This window comes from Octopus sinensis, linkage group LG10, assembly GCF_006345805.1.
Source record: "Octopus sinensis linkage group LG10, ASM634580v1, whole genome shotgun sequence".
Lineage (NCBI taxonomy): Eukaryota > Metazoa > Mollusca > Cephalopoda > Octopoda > Octopodidae > Octopus > Octopus sinensis.
Genome location: NC_043006.1, coordinates 44,521,741 through 44,539,664, shown reverse-complemented (window position 1 = coordinate 44,539,664; position 17,924 = coordinate 44,521,741). Strand labels below are relative to the sequence as shown.

General features: G+C 37.5%; 1 protein-coding gene across 4 annotated transcripts in view; it reads right to left on the bottom strand.

The window, feature by feature from the left end:
* LOC115216395 (serine-rich adhesin for platelets-like) overlaps positions 1-17,924 on the bottom strand; it is a 52,137-nt gene that overhangs the window by 17,054 nt on the left and 17,159 nt on the right. For 2 of the 4 annotated variants that reach the window (XM_036506600.1, XM_036506601.1), the window contains exons 2-6: positions 14,313-14,428; positions 11,838-12,090; positions 10,350-10,462; positions 2,680-2,747; positions 37-260 (exon numbers count right to left, since the gene is read on the bottom strand). In XM_036506600.1, the coding sequence (XP_036362493.1) occupies positions 37-260; positions 2,680-2,747; positions 10,350-10,462; positions 11,838-12,090; positions 14,313-14,363 (709 nt within the window). In that variant the 5' untranslated portion in view covers positions 14,364-14,428. Of the gene's footprint in view, positions 1-36; positions 261-2,679; positions 2,748-10,349; positions 10,463-11,837; positions 12,091-14,312; positions 14,429-16,965; positions 17,187-17,924 lie in introns of those variants that run through there. The other 2 variants (XM_036506602.1, XM_029785395.2) reach the window with 2 other exon arrangements.

The window sequence follows — 17,924 nt, the reverse complement described above, 5'->3', positions numbered from 1 at the left end:
AAACAATCAAAGGGAAAAATAGTGAAAGTTGATTACCTTTAATAAAGAAAGGTGCTGCAGAAGATACTGCTTTGATAAGATGCACCCTTAATGATTTATAAGGTATCAAGAAACGATTTATCTTGATATAAATTTTCTGATTGACCAGTTGCAAATTTGATTTAGATATAATAATATCACGAATTTGATCAGGGCTAGACAACTTGTTGCTGTTCTTGAAAGCAAGGAGGACACCCAATCCAATGTAACTGTGAGATTTTCTGAAAAAGAAAACCAAAAGGAGAAGAAATATGGGCCATTATAAAGAGTAATTGAAACCATGTTCGTGTTCACAGTACATAGCTCCTACTGATCATTCTCAACCTCGTTTCTAAATGTGGGTAGCCATGTAGGTCCTCTACATCGAGAACCTGGTCCTCCTCTTCACTTCTCTCACACTTTAACCCCTCGTCCCCTGGCATAAAGCACCCTCTCTCTACAAGCGGTCGTAGTCTTCCAACCTGCATGGCAACCTCAATAGTACTAGTGGCGAGCTGGCAGAAACGTTAGCACGCCGGGCGAAATACTTAGTGGCTTTCATCTGCTGTTACGTTCTGAGTTCATATTCTGCCGAGGTCGACTTTGCCTTTCATCCTTTCAGGATTGATAAATTAAGTACAAGTTACGCACTGCGGTCGATGTAATCGACTTAATCCATTTGTCTGTCCTTGTTTGTCCCCTCTGTGTGCAGCCCCTTGTGGACAGTAAGGAAATAATAGTGCTAGTGGCATGATAAAGCCCCAGTACATGCTGTAAAGTGGTTCATGTCAGGAAGGGAATCTGTCTAGTAACCGTACAAAAGCAGATACTGGAGTATGATGCAGTCGTTAGACCTATTGGATCTTGTTGAACCTTCCAACCTATGCCAGCATGGATCATGGACATTAAATGATGATGATAATGATATCACTGGAGTCAATTACTCTGAGATGCTATCCACATGAAAAATAACAAATTACTTTTAACATATTTAATGTAGTGATCATCAAATATTTAATTACAAAAGAGGACATTAGCTCAGTGCTAATTTTTCACACCAACTCATGTACTCATTTCACACCTACATAGTAATTCTCTCATCTCTACTTCATGAATTACAGTGAAGCATATATTCCACTGAGAAGGTCTAATAATGATGAAACATGTCGGGAGTTCTCTCCCAAACTTGTCAAAAGGATTACAGTAATACTAGTCTTTAGATTAATGTCTTTTTCACCATCACATAAGTAATTCTAATTAGATTTTTAATACTTCATTAATACATTAACAGTAACTTAACTATATTACAGGGTGTTCAGGATAAATTTGACAGTTTGCATAAAAGGAAAATAAAATACATTATATCATCTGAAAATAAAACTACTTTAAAACTCAAAAACTATCAACTAGATTAAGGCTGGAAGATAACAGTTTATTATGACCACAAGATGACTCCGGAAGCTGACACATGCATTCCTCATTGTGTTCCTGGGAAGACCTTTGAACACTTTCTTGATCTTGGTCACCAGCTCGGCCTTGGTGCTGCACTCAGCATAGTTGATGTCTTTCTCAACTGCGCCTCATGCATAATAATCTATGGGATTTGGAGGCCAGAAATTGGGGCTTGGTGAAGTCATAGAAATTATCCGACAACCACTTCTGAAATTTTCTGGATGTATGGCAAAGAGCTGAATCTTGTTGCCATGCATACGGCCTTTCAGCAGCAACCATCTCCAGCCAGGAACTGACTTCAGTCTCCAGCAGCTTCACATAGCCATTAGAATAGAGTCTAAAGCCCTGTTCAAAATTATGGAGTATTCTATATGAATAGGCAGAACACTTGACTCTAAAAGAGTCCACTCCATCAGGATACAAACAACTTATTACTTTAAGTAGTGACATCATTCTCACATAGAAGATGACACCATTAGGTTGCATTGCAGAGCTTAGTTCTGTTTATGGGGAAAGCTATCTACAATGGATCACTGTTCATTCTTAAAATAGACTTATGTCTCATTTTCTTATCACTTATCAAAACTTGAGATAAGCCTAATTATCTAAATCTATGTGTTACATTATTATGGCTGGCTGTAGCCAAGAAAGACAAAACACTCATTGAAAAATTCCATGGTGGAATGAAAGCATGTGTCTGTGAGGGTGATAAGGTCACTGAACACCAGCTCCAAGTGGAACCCATCATTGCCATATCTGTGCAATGGTGTTGGTTTCTAGCAGAAGAGAAAAGCCACATCTGTGCTGCTCATGTTTAGGAGAACACTCAAGCAATGGTACTGCTCAAAACCAAGTTGCAGCCACAATGCATGCATGCATACATGTATTTATGTACGTATGTATGCATACATGCACACGTGTGTGCATTTCTGTTCTTTAAATTTCTTCAATAAAGAAGGGACCAGCTCCTGACCAAGAAACAATTCCCTCATTGGAAATTTATCAGCTCAGCAAAGTCCCACATACTAGACTTTAACAAGTCTTACATTTTCTTATATTACTCAACTTGTGTACAAATGCCTCTGTATATATCTTTGTTTCCTTGTTTAAGTTGAGAACTTAGATATAAAGAATTGTTGGCAGCATTTTAACGTATGAACTCAAGAGTTGCATTTATAACTTAAGAATCTGAAGAAGAAAGAAACTTACGTTATATTTTTGAGAGTGCAACCCTTTTGAATTTCAGACAGGTAACTTGATTTTATATAGCGATTTATCTGAAAACATGCATAAATAAATAATGAAAGAGAAGTGTTATGTTTCAGAGCTAGGCTGAGTTTATAACATATAATAAGGTTTATAGATAAAAGACATTACAGAGCCATTTTGTTTTCTGTTTCTTTTATATTTTTCTTTGAAAGTTGTGGCACAAACTACAAAACATTATAATAAAGTAGGCAATAATATAGTGAGTCAATGAATCTTAATTAATCACAGTAGATCTCCTTTGTTATCATTTGGTTTGGGTTTAAAAGTTCAAAGTGGACGAAACCTTTCATATCCCACCAAACAGATAATAACACCTTACATAGATGCAGACCTTCTTTAGCCTGGGGTGCTGGTATTTCTCCTTTCCCTACCCACTGTCTTCGGTGCTTGACATTTTTATAGGGAATCCATTTCTTGTCACCAGTCACTATTCCATCCAAAAAAGGTTCATTCGTTAGATGTGACAGCAAAGAAGAGCATACACTCACTCTCTGTGTGTGAATAGACTTGGAAAGTTTGTGAGGAACCCATTGACCCAGTTTACTGACTTTACCAATGGCATGCAGGTGTCACTGAATGATTGAATGACCAAATCCAAGCTTCTTTGCTAGTTCCTCAATAGTTATGATGGGATTTTGTTCCACCAGGGTTTGCAGGACGTCCTCGGCAAGCTCAACAGATCTTCCAGGAAAAGGCTCGTCTTCTAAGTCTATAGTTTCTGGCTTGGAATTTCTGGAACCACCATTGACACTGGCTTACATTTATTGTCCAGTCCCCATATACTGCATTAATATTCCTCACACTTTCCATTGTGTTGGTGTCTTTATTGAACTCAAAAAGCAATATATGCCAAACATGCTCCTTTGTCACTTCTATTATAGCTTTGAAAAAATAACTGTTAAAATCCAACCGCACTCTTCAAAACTTTCACTAAGAATAAATACAAGGTAAATTTTCTACCTGCTTTTATAGCAAGTTAATGCAGGTAGTTTATCCCATCCCTTCCGTCTTTTAGTTCATGCAATTGAAAAAACCACATTATTTATGGGATGACTCAATACTTCTAAGTATCTCCTCTGGCATTTTCTGTACGTTTCTAGAGTTTACTATACCTATACACCTGCCACACAAAGGCTACTTTCTCTACAAACCTTCCTCTGATACTGCTGCACCTCTTATGTGTCCGTAGCTTGCACTGGGTACAGCCGATGGAGTTTCTACCTATAATTTTCTACATATCGAGCAGGGCCATATCCCCAAAGGAATTTGTGATTTGTCTGTTTTCTGACTTTGCTAAATAAACACTAAGACCCTTTGATTCCAGGCTTTGCGTACATACCTGAAATTTCTTTAGTTTTGGTAATGATTCAGCTATAAGAACAAGGTTGTCAACATAGAGGAACTCCCAAGGGCAGCCCATCTTAGATTACTCTGTATACCCTGAAGGACTATGATGAACAAGAGGGGTGGTGCTGAGAACCAATCCTTGGTGAACTCCTGCCTGTACACTGAGCTCATTGCTATACTCGTTTCCAACCCTCATCTTACTGACAGCATCCCTGTACATGGCTGGTAGTGCTCTCACCAACCACTCGTCTATCCTGAGCTTCTACATTGACCACTAGATAAGGGAGTGGAAGACCCTGTCAAAGGCTTTCTCCATGTCAACAAAAACCAAGTACAGAGGTTTATTTTTGGCTAAGTACTTTTTCTGCGGCTACCTTACCTGAAATATAGCACCAGTAGTGCTTCTCCCTGGCACAAGACCAACCTGCATCTCATCTAGTCTAACTCTTTTCCTAGTTAGTTGGGCTATGACTCTCCCTGTAACTTTCATCACCTGGACCAGCAATTTGATACTTCTGTAATTATTTCTGTCTTCAGTGTCAACTTTACCTTTGAAGTAGGAGTCATACCCCATGACTATTGCGCCAGTCATTGGGTATGACTCCCTTGTGTACAACTTGATTGACTATACAGGTAACTAGACCATAACCCACGCCACCAGATATTTTAAGCATCTCAGAGGTGATTCCTGACACACTGTCTTGCAAACCAGAACACTTCAAGCCACTGGTCGTCATGCCACAGAACATTGGCAAACTTTTCCCTTTCTGCTTCATCCCTAGCTAAGTATACCTGTCTCCAAGCTTCCCTTCTAGTTTTTTTGCTACTGCCACCCTGCCAGTCCTTCCGGGCCTGTTTCTTTGCTCTAATAGCCCTGTCAACTATACTGCTCCACCACCATGTCACCCTAAATATGTGTGTATGTGTGTGTATGATGTACTCTCCTATCAAAGATGATGTATGAGCATTTTTGCTGAACAACCTGTGCAAATGATTTTTTTAATGAGCACATTAGCTCACACCCTCCATCAAATCGATGTTGTCTGAACAGGTGCACAGTGCACCATGTGTCAGGTATCAAAGTGATGGCAGAGCAAGGTGAGATGAAATGTTTTTGCTCAAGAACACTACACACTACCTGGTCTAGAAACTGAAATCACTATCTAGCACTCACAAGTGAAACACCCTAACCACTAAGCCATGTACCCTCACACACACACATATATTCGCACACATGTATATATGTATTATGTGTACAGAAAAATGTGTGTATGTGTGTATATGAGATTATTAGTGAATTACATAAGTGATATTTTTATGCACAAGTTTCTTATTTTGAATAGAATTATATAAATATATTACATACAAACAAACAACTTATAAAACTCACCCAACTACTAAATCCTATAATTTTATAGTGATGAATATGATGAGAAAAAATTATGCAGAGAAACAAAGTTTTAACAATATTAACCCGTCTTTAACCAGTCTTTCAAGTTAATACATATATTTATATATATAAATCAATAAATGGTGGGGTTGTGTTGACCGCACGTGGAGAAATGATAAGCAAGGAAAAATTGTAAAAAGATAGAATGCTAAATTGAAAGAAAATTTTAATGAAAATGGGTGTATGGAAAAAGTTTTTGAAAAATTGATAAAATATATATATATATATATTTTAATTCAAACCGATTTTCATCATAATGTGACTTTTCAAGAATTGTAAAGGAAAAATTTTTTTTTAAAGTGAGGAGGGGGAAAAAGAAAATTACATTGTTTTTTGCAAAAAAATAATAATAAATATATACAAAAATTAAAAAATAGGTACTCCGATACATTGTAAAGTCTTTGTGTATCTTGAGTTTAATGATTGTTCACGAAAAAATTACCTTGAAGTATTGAGATCCAGTGGGATTAAATCCATATGTTGTTTAATTTAATTAAGGGTGTCTCTTAAGTGGATGGCAAAACATCCTATTCTTTGTCTGTGTGGCCATTGGTCATTTGCTAATGACTTTGCAACCGGATTTTGCAACTTCTCTAGGTTTTTCCACAGCTGCCTGGGAGTTAACGTAATTGAAATAATTTGTTGTTTATAATTATAGACATCAAAAGTATAACTTCTAAGTATTTTGATACTGAACTTCAATAAAGTAGCAAGCTGGTTGAATCATTAGCTTACTGGGTAAAATGCTAAGCAGGATTTCATTGGTCTTTATGTTCTAAGTTCAAATTCTGCCAAGGTTGACCTTGTCTTTTATTCTCTCGGGATCGATAAAATAAATACTAGTTGAGTACTGGAGTGAATGTAATTAACTAACCCCATTCCTTGACAAAACCCACACAGGAAAGAAGAAATACAACAGTGGTTTTCAACGACAATACAACCAAGGGGCAAATCTCAATTGAAATCAGTATCACAATACTGAAATTGATGATTTATTCTTTGGTTCTTTAATTCTTTTATTCTTTTGTTCTTTTACTTGTTTCTGTCATTAGACTGGCCATGCTGGGGCACTGCCTTGAGGAATTTTAGTTGAATAAATCAAACCCAATACTTTTAAAAAAAATTTTTGAAGCCTGGTACTTATTTCATTGGTCTCTTTTGCTGAACTGCTAGATTACAGGGATGTAAACACACCAACACCAGTTGACAAGCAGGGGAACAAACACACATGCAAGCACACACACACACACACACACACACACACACGATGGGCTTTCATCCAGTTTCTGTCTACCAAATCAACTCACAAGGATTTGATCAGCCCAAGGATATAGTAAAAGACACTTGCTCATTAGGTATTTTCCTTTCCTAGGAGTTTTTAGGCAAAAATTTTTTACCTATTTGAATCATAATTATATTTATCAGATTTAATTACTGCTGCACTGTTTGTATGCATTTGTAATTTTCAGCTCTTGGAAAATTATGTAGCAAGAACTGGCTTAAAATTTGAAATCAAGACCTTATTTTTAAGTTTTAAAATTTTCAATGAACAACTGGATTTTTCAAGTTGACTGATGATGTCATCAAGAAACTAACCAATAATTTCCTTTGAAAGGACATTGAAATTGACTCAAGTCGATAAAATGTTGGTCATTAAAAATTCACAACTATCAAATTGACTTTTTTTTATATATATACCCAGGCCTATTTGCCATTATTTTAGGAGGTGGTAACCACAAGACACACACCAGGCATTCCATTCATTTCTCAGCACAAAGAGGCAAGCCCTGTTCTATGCTTGGGTCAAATCATAGAATGCAACCCCCAATATCAGCAGTAGGGCCCAACAGCATATGCTGGTTTAACCCTGGATCTGCTGCCTATCACTTCTGCCTTCATCACCCTCCTTACCATCCACTCCTCATCCATCCTCTCCATGTGGCCAAACCACATTAACATTTGTCTATCCATTTTCATTGTTTGTTTTTCTCTCATCCCTGCTCGCCTTTGTGCCTCCTCATTCCTCATCCTGTCCATCCATGTCAAACCAACCATAGCCCTCAAACATCTCATCCCAAACACATCTAGTCACCTCCTCTTCACCTCTCTCAGCCCCCACATCTCTGCAACGTATAACATTGATGGCACAATCACACCCTCATACACACCTCTTTTCGCTTTCATACTCAACCTTTTATCTCTCAGCATACCTTTCACAACTCCAAGTATCTTACTCCCCTCCTTCATTCTATATCCCACTTCCTCCCCATCTGCTGTCATATGTGACCCTAGATACTTAAAGTCACTCACCTCCTCTAATATCTCACCATTTAAACCCACATCCATCCTACCAGCCATTCCATCTCTCAAACATTTCATCACCTTACATTCACTTTCAGTTTCCTACTCTCACACACTCTTCTAAACTCTACCACCAGTCTCTTCAGTTGTTCTTCTGAATCCGCCACCAGTGCTGTATCATCAGCAAATAACAATTGTCTCACCTGCCATTTCTCTCCATTTTCTCCCACCATTTGAGCTCCCCTACCAAAAGTTCTAGCATTTACCTCTCTCACCACACCATCCATATATAAATTAAACAGCCACAGAGACATCACACAACCTTGTCTTTACCCCACCTTCACATCAAACCACTCATTTACTTCACCACTCACCCTAACGCACGCCCTACTTTCTCTATAAAGTTTGATTTTTATAGAGAATCAAATTAATGATATCAGCAAAAAACTAACCAATGATGTTCAACGATCACACATCAGATCAACTGATGATGTCATCATTAAACTGACTAGTTCCGGTTGATGATTGTGATCAGTGAACCTGAATTTAAAGTCTCTGATAAAGGCCATAAAATTTTGAGTACAGGTTAGACAGAATGCAGTTATGCATTCACAAGAAGTTCTTTTCAATATCAGTTGATATTTGACAATAAGTCTTGCCAAGTATGAGAAGTCTCCAACATGAAGGAGGACCTGAATTGCTAGTAGCTTAAAGGCTATGTAGCTATAGTAGACAACACACACATTCCTCTCTCTCTCTCTCTCTCTCTCCTCTCTCTCTCTCTCTCTCTCCTCTCTCTCTCTCTCTCTCTCTCTCTCTCTCTCTCTCTCTCTCTCTCTTTCTTTCTTTCTTCTTTCTTACCTTTTACTTGTTTCAGTCCTCATTAAACTGTGGCTCTGCTGGGGTGCTACCTTGAAGAATTTTGGCCAAATGAATCAACTACAGGACTTACTTTTTCTTTAAGATCAGTATTTATTCTACTGGTCTCTTTTGCTGAACTGCTAAGTTATGGGAATGTAAACACACCAACACTGGTTGTTAAGTGCTGGTGGGGAACAAACAAAGACACATGTATATATATATATATATATATATATATAATTATAATTTAAGGTATCTAAGAGATACCACCACGCTGGAAATAGCAGCCAAAACTTAGAGTCAAGTTTTGGCTGCTATTTCCAGCGTGGTAGTATCTCTTAGATACCCTAAATTATAATTTTAATAATAATTATTACCTTTCAAGGTTTTTATTCCCATGCTGGCCACCTGATAAGATCGGTATTTAAATAATGATCTTATTCTTATTTATATATGTATGTATGTATATATATATATATATATATAATAAGAAATATTGAGTTTCTAAATCTCTCGTAGAGAGGTGTAAGGTGGTGGAGCGATATAATGGTTGTATACTGTCAATCTAACAAGAACGTGACAGTAGGGGGTACACCACCGTTATATAGCCCTAGGAGGCATCAAACGCCTCCTGACAGCTTCGACACATTTTATCCTGTGTCCTTATATACACATACGAAGGGGAGACAAACACCCCCAACCGCCGGAACTGCATCTAGGGACACCGTGTTTCAGGATGAAGGACAATGATCCTGAAACACGGTGTCCCTAGATGCAGTTCCGGTGGTTGGGGGTGTTTGTCTCCCCTTCGTATGTGTATATAAGGACACAGGATAAAATGTGTCGAAGCTGTCAGGAGGCGTTCGATGCCTCCTAGGGCTATATAACGGTGGTGTACCCCCTACTGTCATGTTCTTGTTAGATTGACAGTATACAACCATTATATATATATATATATATATGTATGTATATATATATATTTCATTTTGAATTTGTGTGAATGAGTATAGAATAATATATCAGTTGAATAAAGTTAAAACATGGTCTGGTTTTCAAGTTTTTTGCTATGGTATTTTAACATTAAAAAAAAATATTTTGAAATGCTCATAAAGTTAAATTAGCGCTTTCGTACATTTGAAATCTGATGATTACTCTATGTATGAAAGCACTAATTTAACTTTATAGGCATTAAAAACTTTTTTTTTTAATGTTAAAATACCATAATAAAAAACATGAAAACCAGACCATGTTTTAACTTTATTCAAATGATATATATATGTATATATATGAGGCTTCTTTCAGTTTCCATCTACCAAATCAACTCACAAGTCTGTGGTCGGCCCAAGGCTGTAGTAAAAGACACCTGCCTAAAGGTGTCACACAGGCTAGATTGAGCCTTGAACCATGTGATTGGAAAACAAACTTCTTACCACACAACCACTCTCATGTTCAGTTCTATGGAACCAGTCAACAAACTAATCACTGTACATAAAGAACTTTCCATTACTCCTTCTGATAAATACCTGATGAATCAAAACCTTCAACTTGTCTCTTATTCACCCATCTACTCCCACACTTGTCCTTCATCTTTTTTTATTAAATTGGTGACAGAACATTTCTTATTCTTAAAGATAGATGCAATGGCACAAACCTCATGACAGAATGGCACAGATATTTCTTTGAACTGTTTCGATGTTTTATTCTTCATTGCTGGGTGATAACGTACATTGAGCACATCCATGTGGAGATATGTGATGACCTCACCTGTGCAAAAAATGTAACGGGGCCATCAAAGCAAGGAAATATTTTAACATTATCAAAAACAACAATCAAGGTATTAATTACTAAAGAGGTAAAATTATAATTAAGTGATGTAAAAATATAGACCAATTATAATAATAATCCTTTCTACTATAAAGGATGGCAGGAATAGTCAATTACATCAACCCCAGTACTCAACTGGTATTTATTTTATCGACCCCGAAAAGATGAACGGCAAAGTTAACCTTGGTGGAATTTGAACTCAGAATGTAAAGATCTTAATAATGGAAGGCAAGGTTTATGATATCGGAGGAATATCATCTTCTTCCATCATTCATCTTGTTCTTTATGTAGTTCAGGCTTTCAGCAGGTGAGGAGAAAAGACTTCAAGTACAACTGCTATTTACAACTGGTTTATTTACAAGAAAGGTGAAGTGTACTGCTCTCAGCTACCATCTTAAGCTCCGTTAGTGTGGGTGCAAAATTGCCTCTGGAGATAGTCAGGCAGAAAAACTCTGCCAGCTTTGCTGTTTAGCCAATGCTGCTGTGTAATGGTGCCGAAGAAGAAGAGACGGGATTGAATCGGTTTTCCATCTACATCGTTTCCATCATGAGCCTTGTCTCTTATGCATGGCAAATGGATGCAGGTGAGGTCTCGCTACAGTCTCGGAGATGGCAATGGCTGCCGCAAAATCTCATCCAATATGGCACTGGCTGCTTGTGCCGCTACAAGATGAACAAAATGCCACTAAGCACTTTACCTGGCATGCTAATGATTCTGCCAACTTGCCACCTTCATCACTTATAGTAATAATAATAATAATATCACTCAGTACATTCTGTGGAGTGGTTGGTGTTAGGAGGGGCATCCAGTTGTAGAACCCAAGCCAAAACAGACTATGGAACTTGATGCGACCCATAGCCTTGCCAGTTTCTGTTATGCCATCCAAGCCATGACAGCATGGAAAACAGACATTAAATGTTGAGGAGGAGGAGGATGAATGAACTTATTGTATACAGTGCTCAGGTGAACTACAGCTCATCAGAAAATGTAGCCCAAAGTGCATGAATAGCACCCAGAATAATACACAGGAAGTGAATGGTGAACAAATTGTTAAAAAAAAGGGTGGTGGTATCAGGTGTACTCTTACTGAATTTCGGGAAGCATGGAAGTTTTGAAGGATGTAGTGTCCCAACAGCTAACAACTGAGGCAGGTAGTTTATTCTATGCTTCACTTTTCCCTGTCAAAGATACCCATCAATAAGTGGCTAATTATAATTACTACAATAATCATTACATTTGACAGAGTAATTTGAATGGTAAAGGGTTAAGCAGCTACAGCTATAAAGAAGGGATTTGTTTGGTGGAGCAACTTACCATGTGTAAGGAAAACCATGATAAAAGTGATTGTGATAACCATGAGAGAGAATGACAGAATTGAAACAGAAGCAATCCATTGTTTTCGGAGATTAGATTGTTGGAAAATATGTTCAGAAGAAACTGGAGCTGATGTTTCTGTAAGGCTTGAGCCTGCTGGTTCACCTTCAGCCTGAGTGATACAATCGGAATAATTGAGAAAGTCGAGCAAACTACTGGAGCGGACGACAGAGAATTCAATGGAACTGTCTTGCTAAATGAGGAGAAAACAAAAAAACAGACTTGATGAAACCATTAACTGAACATTGTTTGGATTTCGGGGTTTTGTGTCATTATTAAGTTTTGTGTGCACTCTGTGTGTGTGTATGTATGCATGTGTTTTTGTGTGCATCTGTGAAGAAAGGAAGTCTTGTATTTACAGAAGAGAAGGAATGGGAAGTTTTAACATTTATGATTTTTTTTTTCCCTAATGATATTAGCAGTGTCAATAAAATGACTGAAACTGTTGACATATCAGACAATCATTCAATCCCAATTTGTTTTTATGTCACAGTATGTGATTGTCCATGGATCCATGCAGCTGACAAAGTCTAAGGAAGTAGAAATGCACACATCTAACATTCTCAGCATTGCTGTTGGGCAATTTTCATCAGCTACAAAAAATGTTTATGTTATATACCACAGTACATCCATAAGAGATGCTTTTGAAATTACACATAGCAGTGTTTCAGAATAGCTATCAGTACCTCAAAGAGAAAGTGGAGGCACATGGCCTAGTGGTTATAGCAGCAGACTCGCGGTCGAAGGATCGCGGGTTCGAATCTCAGACCAGGCAATGTGTGTGTTTATGAGTGAAACACCTAAGCTTCACGCGGCTCCGGCAGAAGGTAATGGCAAACGTCTGCTGACTCTTTCACCACAACTTTCTCTCACTCTTTCCTCCTGCATCTTGCAGCTCACCTGTGACGGACTGACATCCCGTTCAGGTGGGGAACCTATACGCCAGGGAATCCAGGAAACCGGCCCTTATGAGCCAGGCATGGCTCGAGAAGGAACAAACAAACCTCATGGAGAAAGGGAAACGAATTAGGAGTGAGGTTTCTACTAAGATTTTTTAATATTCCTGTTTTTCATACAATAGAAATTACTGGCCAATGACAGTGCCACGTGACTGACACCCATGCCAGTGGCACGTAAAATGCACCATTCAAATGTTGAGCCTCATGGAGGCAGTGACAGGTGACTGAGAGCTTTGGTGGTATACCATGTTTGAGAAGACCTATCAAGCCAAGTGAGATCACAGTCATGGCCGATGCCAGTGTCACATAACTGGCACCCATGCCAGTGGTACATAAAAAGCAGCCACTTCACTCTTGGAGTGGTTGGTGTTAGGAAGTGCATCTAAATGTAGAAACCGTGCCAAATCAGACTGGAACCTGGTGGAGATCCCCAGCATACCAGTTCTGTCAAATGAATGAATGAAAGACTATTTTCTTCCTAAAATTTGTGAGTGAATTTGGAAGATGGAAAGAGTGTGAAAGCCCATCATGTGTGTGTGTACATGCATGTGTGTGTGCCTTTGTGCTTGTATTTCTCCATCCCCACTCCTTGACAACCGGTGTTGGTTTGTTTATATCCCTGTAACTTAGCTGTTTGACAAAAGAACCAATAGAATAAGAACTAGGCTTACAAATGAATATTGGGGTTGATTTGTCTGATTAAACTCTTCAAGACAGTGCCCCAGCATGGTCGCAGTCCAATGACTGAAACAAGTAAAAAACGAATGAACTTCACCAAAATTCCCTTGGTCAGCTCTCTCTACCATTAGAATATGAAAAAAAAAATTCTTTTCTTCTCTAAGCACAAAGCCTGAAATTCTTAGGGAGGGGGCCTGTCAATTTTGGTCTTGTTTAAAGCAGTGAACTGGCAGAATTGTTAGCATGCCAAACAAAATGCTTAGTGGCATTTCATCCATCTTAATGTTCTGAGTTCAAATTCCAAGAACAACTTTACCTTTCATCCTTTTAGGGCTAATAAAAGGATTACCTATTGAGCATTGGGTCAATGTAATCAAATTGCCTATCCCCCTAAATTGCTGGCCTTGTGCAAAAATTTCAAACCAATATTTATGCCATGTTCAAGGTGACAAGCTGGCAGAATCATTATAGCATGCCAGGCAAATTACTTAGCATCATTTTGTCTGGCTTTATGTTCTGAGTTCAAATGTGGAACCAATATTTATGTCTTGTTTTTACAGTAAGTCAAGACCAAGATTCTCAATTGACCAAATATCGCCTCACATCCCTTATACCTTTGAGAAAAACTGAAAATGTCACATCTTCTTTCCTCTTTCTCACAAACTGTTTTTAACACATGACACTTACAAAGCTCTTGAAAACTTAAATGGCAAAAAAAAATGTTTTAATTGGAAAAGCTAAGAATGTACAATTCAAAGAAAATGAAAAATCTACTCACCTGAGAAAATTCTTTTTCCAAACAAGTGCTGTCACTGAATTTAGATTCCATTGTTGTAAAATTGGTTCATGTCCATATAGAAACAATCAATATCTGAACCATTTCCCAAAGTGTTTCTGGAAAATATGAAATTCAATATGCAATTATTGTGACTCTATTATAATTCCATTTCCATTCACATTTTAGTTGCTTATAAAAATATAAATCAATTCAGGTCTTGATTAAGATTTGGCACTGAAATATTTTAACTCTTTGGAAACGGAATATATATATTAATATTATACAGTGGGCCAGGGAAAGAATCTGGTTATTAAGTTAGGGGAAACAAGCACAAAAGAAAAGGTTCCAATATATGTGGCGAGCTGGCAGACACGTTAGCACGCCGGGCGAAATGCTTAGCCGTATTTCGTCTGTCGCTACGTTCTGAGTTCAAATTCCGCCATGGTCAACTTTGCCTTTCATCCTTTCGGAGTCGATTAAACAAGTATCAGTTACGCACTGGGGTCGATATAATCGACTTAATCTGTTTGTCTGTCCTTGTTTAGCCCCTTGTGGGCAGTAAAGAAATAGGTATTTCGTCTGTCTTTACATTCTGAGTTCAAATTCCGCCGATTAAAATCTTACACCAAAACTGCATATTAGTTTATGTTCCAAACACCAGCTTAATAATGACAAAGTTACTTTACTAAAGTTTTCATTGTTTTCAAAAGAAGTGAGTTTCAACAGAAACGTGGCAATGAATGAGTTTTAAAGAATTACACCTAGAGTAGTCTCTAACATATGAATATGAATAATAATCACTGTATTGACCAGACTATCAGATATTATACACCGATGGTCACAATGCAATTCCTCACATAGTTGTAGCTTTCAAATGATGCCATCCTGCTGGCTTGGTGTGCAGGCCTATAGCATATAAGCAACTGGGATCCAAACATTCCCCTTAAATGGGACACCAGTCTGTCGCAGGGTTACTTATTTGCAGTTGAGTGGACTGGTGCAACATGAAATAATGTGTTTTGCTCAAGAACACAATGCACATTCTGATCCAGGAATCAAAACTATGAGCCTATGGTCGTGAGTGCAACACTGTAACCTAGACATAGGCAACCTTTTTCAAGAAGTGTCCTGCATTAGAAAAAGCTTATCATCAGATGGGCTGCGCTACCAAAAGAAAAAAAAAAGACTGAAGTTAAATTTTCACTAGGCATGCCATTTAGAAAGTTCCACAAGCCAAAGGTTTCCCATAACTGCCCCTAACCATTAGGCTGCACACCTTCACTCATATAATAATATCAAAAAATAAAAGAAAAATTTAGTCTATTCAGCATTTCTTTCTATTTAGGATTAAAAAGGAAATATTTTTGCTATATACAAATGATTAGATTGATTAGACCAAATGTTTGAGCTAAGTATTTGATCAATAAAATTTGACAAAAATCAACAATAAGGAAATAATCTTCAAAGTTATCCATTGAAATGGTCAACTACTCATCTGGTATTTGTGATTTTGATTAAATATGATCCTTATGCATCAATAATAGCTCTGAAACAAGTGCTTTGACCAAGCAAAATCGATACTAAATATTTGGACAAGCATTTATATTTAAACAGCAATCTCTCATTGGTAGATTTGTTAACCAACAACACCTTAGGAATGGTGATAATACAGAAAGTCTAGTATGTATGTAGTTGGGCCTTCTGTGCAGAAGGATAGAGGCCAGGTCAAAGGATAGAGGCCAGTTTCATATGAGCCACCACTTCCCAGAGGTTAAAATGGTTTGTGTAAAACCAATAACCCTACCTATGAGAAAAAATAAAGTTACAGAAGCATCGATGACAATTCAAAACCAACAAGACTTGAGAGAGGAAGGCTTTCACTTAGGTAGGGAAATATATGATATCATGCAGCAAAATTTGAAAGGAAAAAAAACCTCCTGCTTCACTCCTCAGGCCTTGACTTGGAACTCACAAGGATGTAAAAGAGACAACAGCCTAAAAATAGCTGGAGGTGGGATACTCAGGTAGAGCTGAAAAAGCAGGGGTTGAAGGAGTGAATCAGAGAAGACAGCCCAGAGCCAAGGGCAGTGGAGAAAACTCCTTGACAGCCTCTGCTCTGAAAGGAACAAAGGACTTACGAAAAATGAAACATGGTCTCACTTGATACAAATAAATTAAAGAGTGTATGTGTTGTTTTGTGTGTGTGTGTGTGTGTGTGTGCTAGTCTGTATGTAGTAGTGTAAAAATTATTATTCATTATAGTTTGTGCCAACAATTAAACTGCTAAGTTAAAAAACCCACTGGCCAAATACATCAGATGCTACATATCTGCAGATATCAAGTGCTCTATAGATCTATTAGCAACAGATATATATACCAGCAGCTGCGGTAATTCCAGCTCTGGTAGCGTTCAGGAATTGAAAAAGTCTTTTACATTTTGAGCCTATGCTCTTCCACAGAAAGAAACAAGGAGAGAAAAAAAATGTGTGTGGTGGCTACCGATCTAAGTCCAGTGGACTCTAGTCCTTTCACAAGAATGAAATTTGATAAACTCACAACCAGTAAAAGCTCACAAGATGTGAATTAATTTAAAAAGAAAGACATCATGGCTTAATTTTAAGATAGTGAAATCCAATAAACATTTCATACTCACAGTTTAATCTTATATATTCACTAAATAGCTAATTTCACAGTGATATTGAAAAATGCCTTTGTCTTTCAGAAAGAGACTTTTAATGAGCCACTTTTTTTATTTAGGAGAGTAAAATGGAATCCTATCCTGACATTTTCCAGAGCACAAAGTCAAAGCAGAGCCATGATGCTGATTATTTTTGTAATGGTGGTGAACCTGAGGAAAAATCTATATATCATGGACTGATGCATGTAAAATATGCACTTCAGTCGTGTGTGTGTGTGTGTGCATGCACATATGCACACGCACATGCACACACAGAGGAATCTAGCTAAAACAGAATCTTGCTACCCAGTTAACTACAAATGAGTTACATCAGCAGTTTCCTCTTCCCCTTCTTCCATATTCTACAAATAATTTTAAAAGGAAGAAAAAAGAAAATGTGAGAACAAGTTTGTTTCAGATCTGTTTTCAAAGTCTTCTTAAAGCTGTTAAATTTAATTTCCGTCTGACAGATAACAATGTTTTATAAAGACATTGTTTTAAAAGTTTCTTTGATTTTGATGTTTTGTTGGATTATTGTTTTTGTGAGAGAAAAAAGTTGTAAGTTTTAATTAGATTTTTACCTGCAGTAATTGACAATGGCTACACTTTCGTAGATAAGTAGTTAAGGATGTTTACGCAATGTTTCCAGTGTAAATTTCACTAAATGTGACACATTCCATCAAAACTTACAGGTGTTTTATTTCCTTTATTTGTCAATCATACAAGGTAATGGAGTGACTCAATGGCCATGTAAGCATTATGACAACTTTTTGCTTCAAGATAACCAAGTTCTTGTCTTCTCAACAGCTTTTTGCAGGCTAAATTTTTCAGTCACGTACTTAAAAAACTAAAATGGCTCAGAGTGCAATTGGAATTTGTTAAAGAACTGAATAGTTTGGTTTATAAATAGTGTACAATGCTGCTACAGTCCCCAT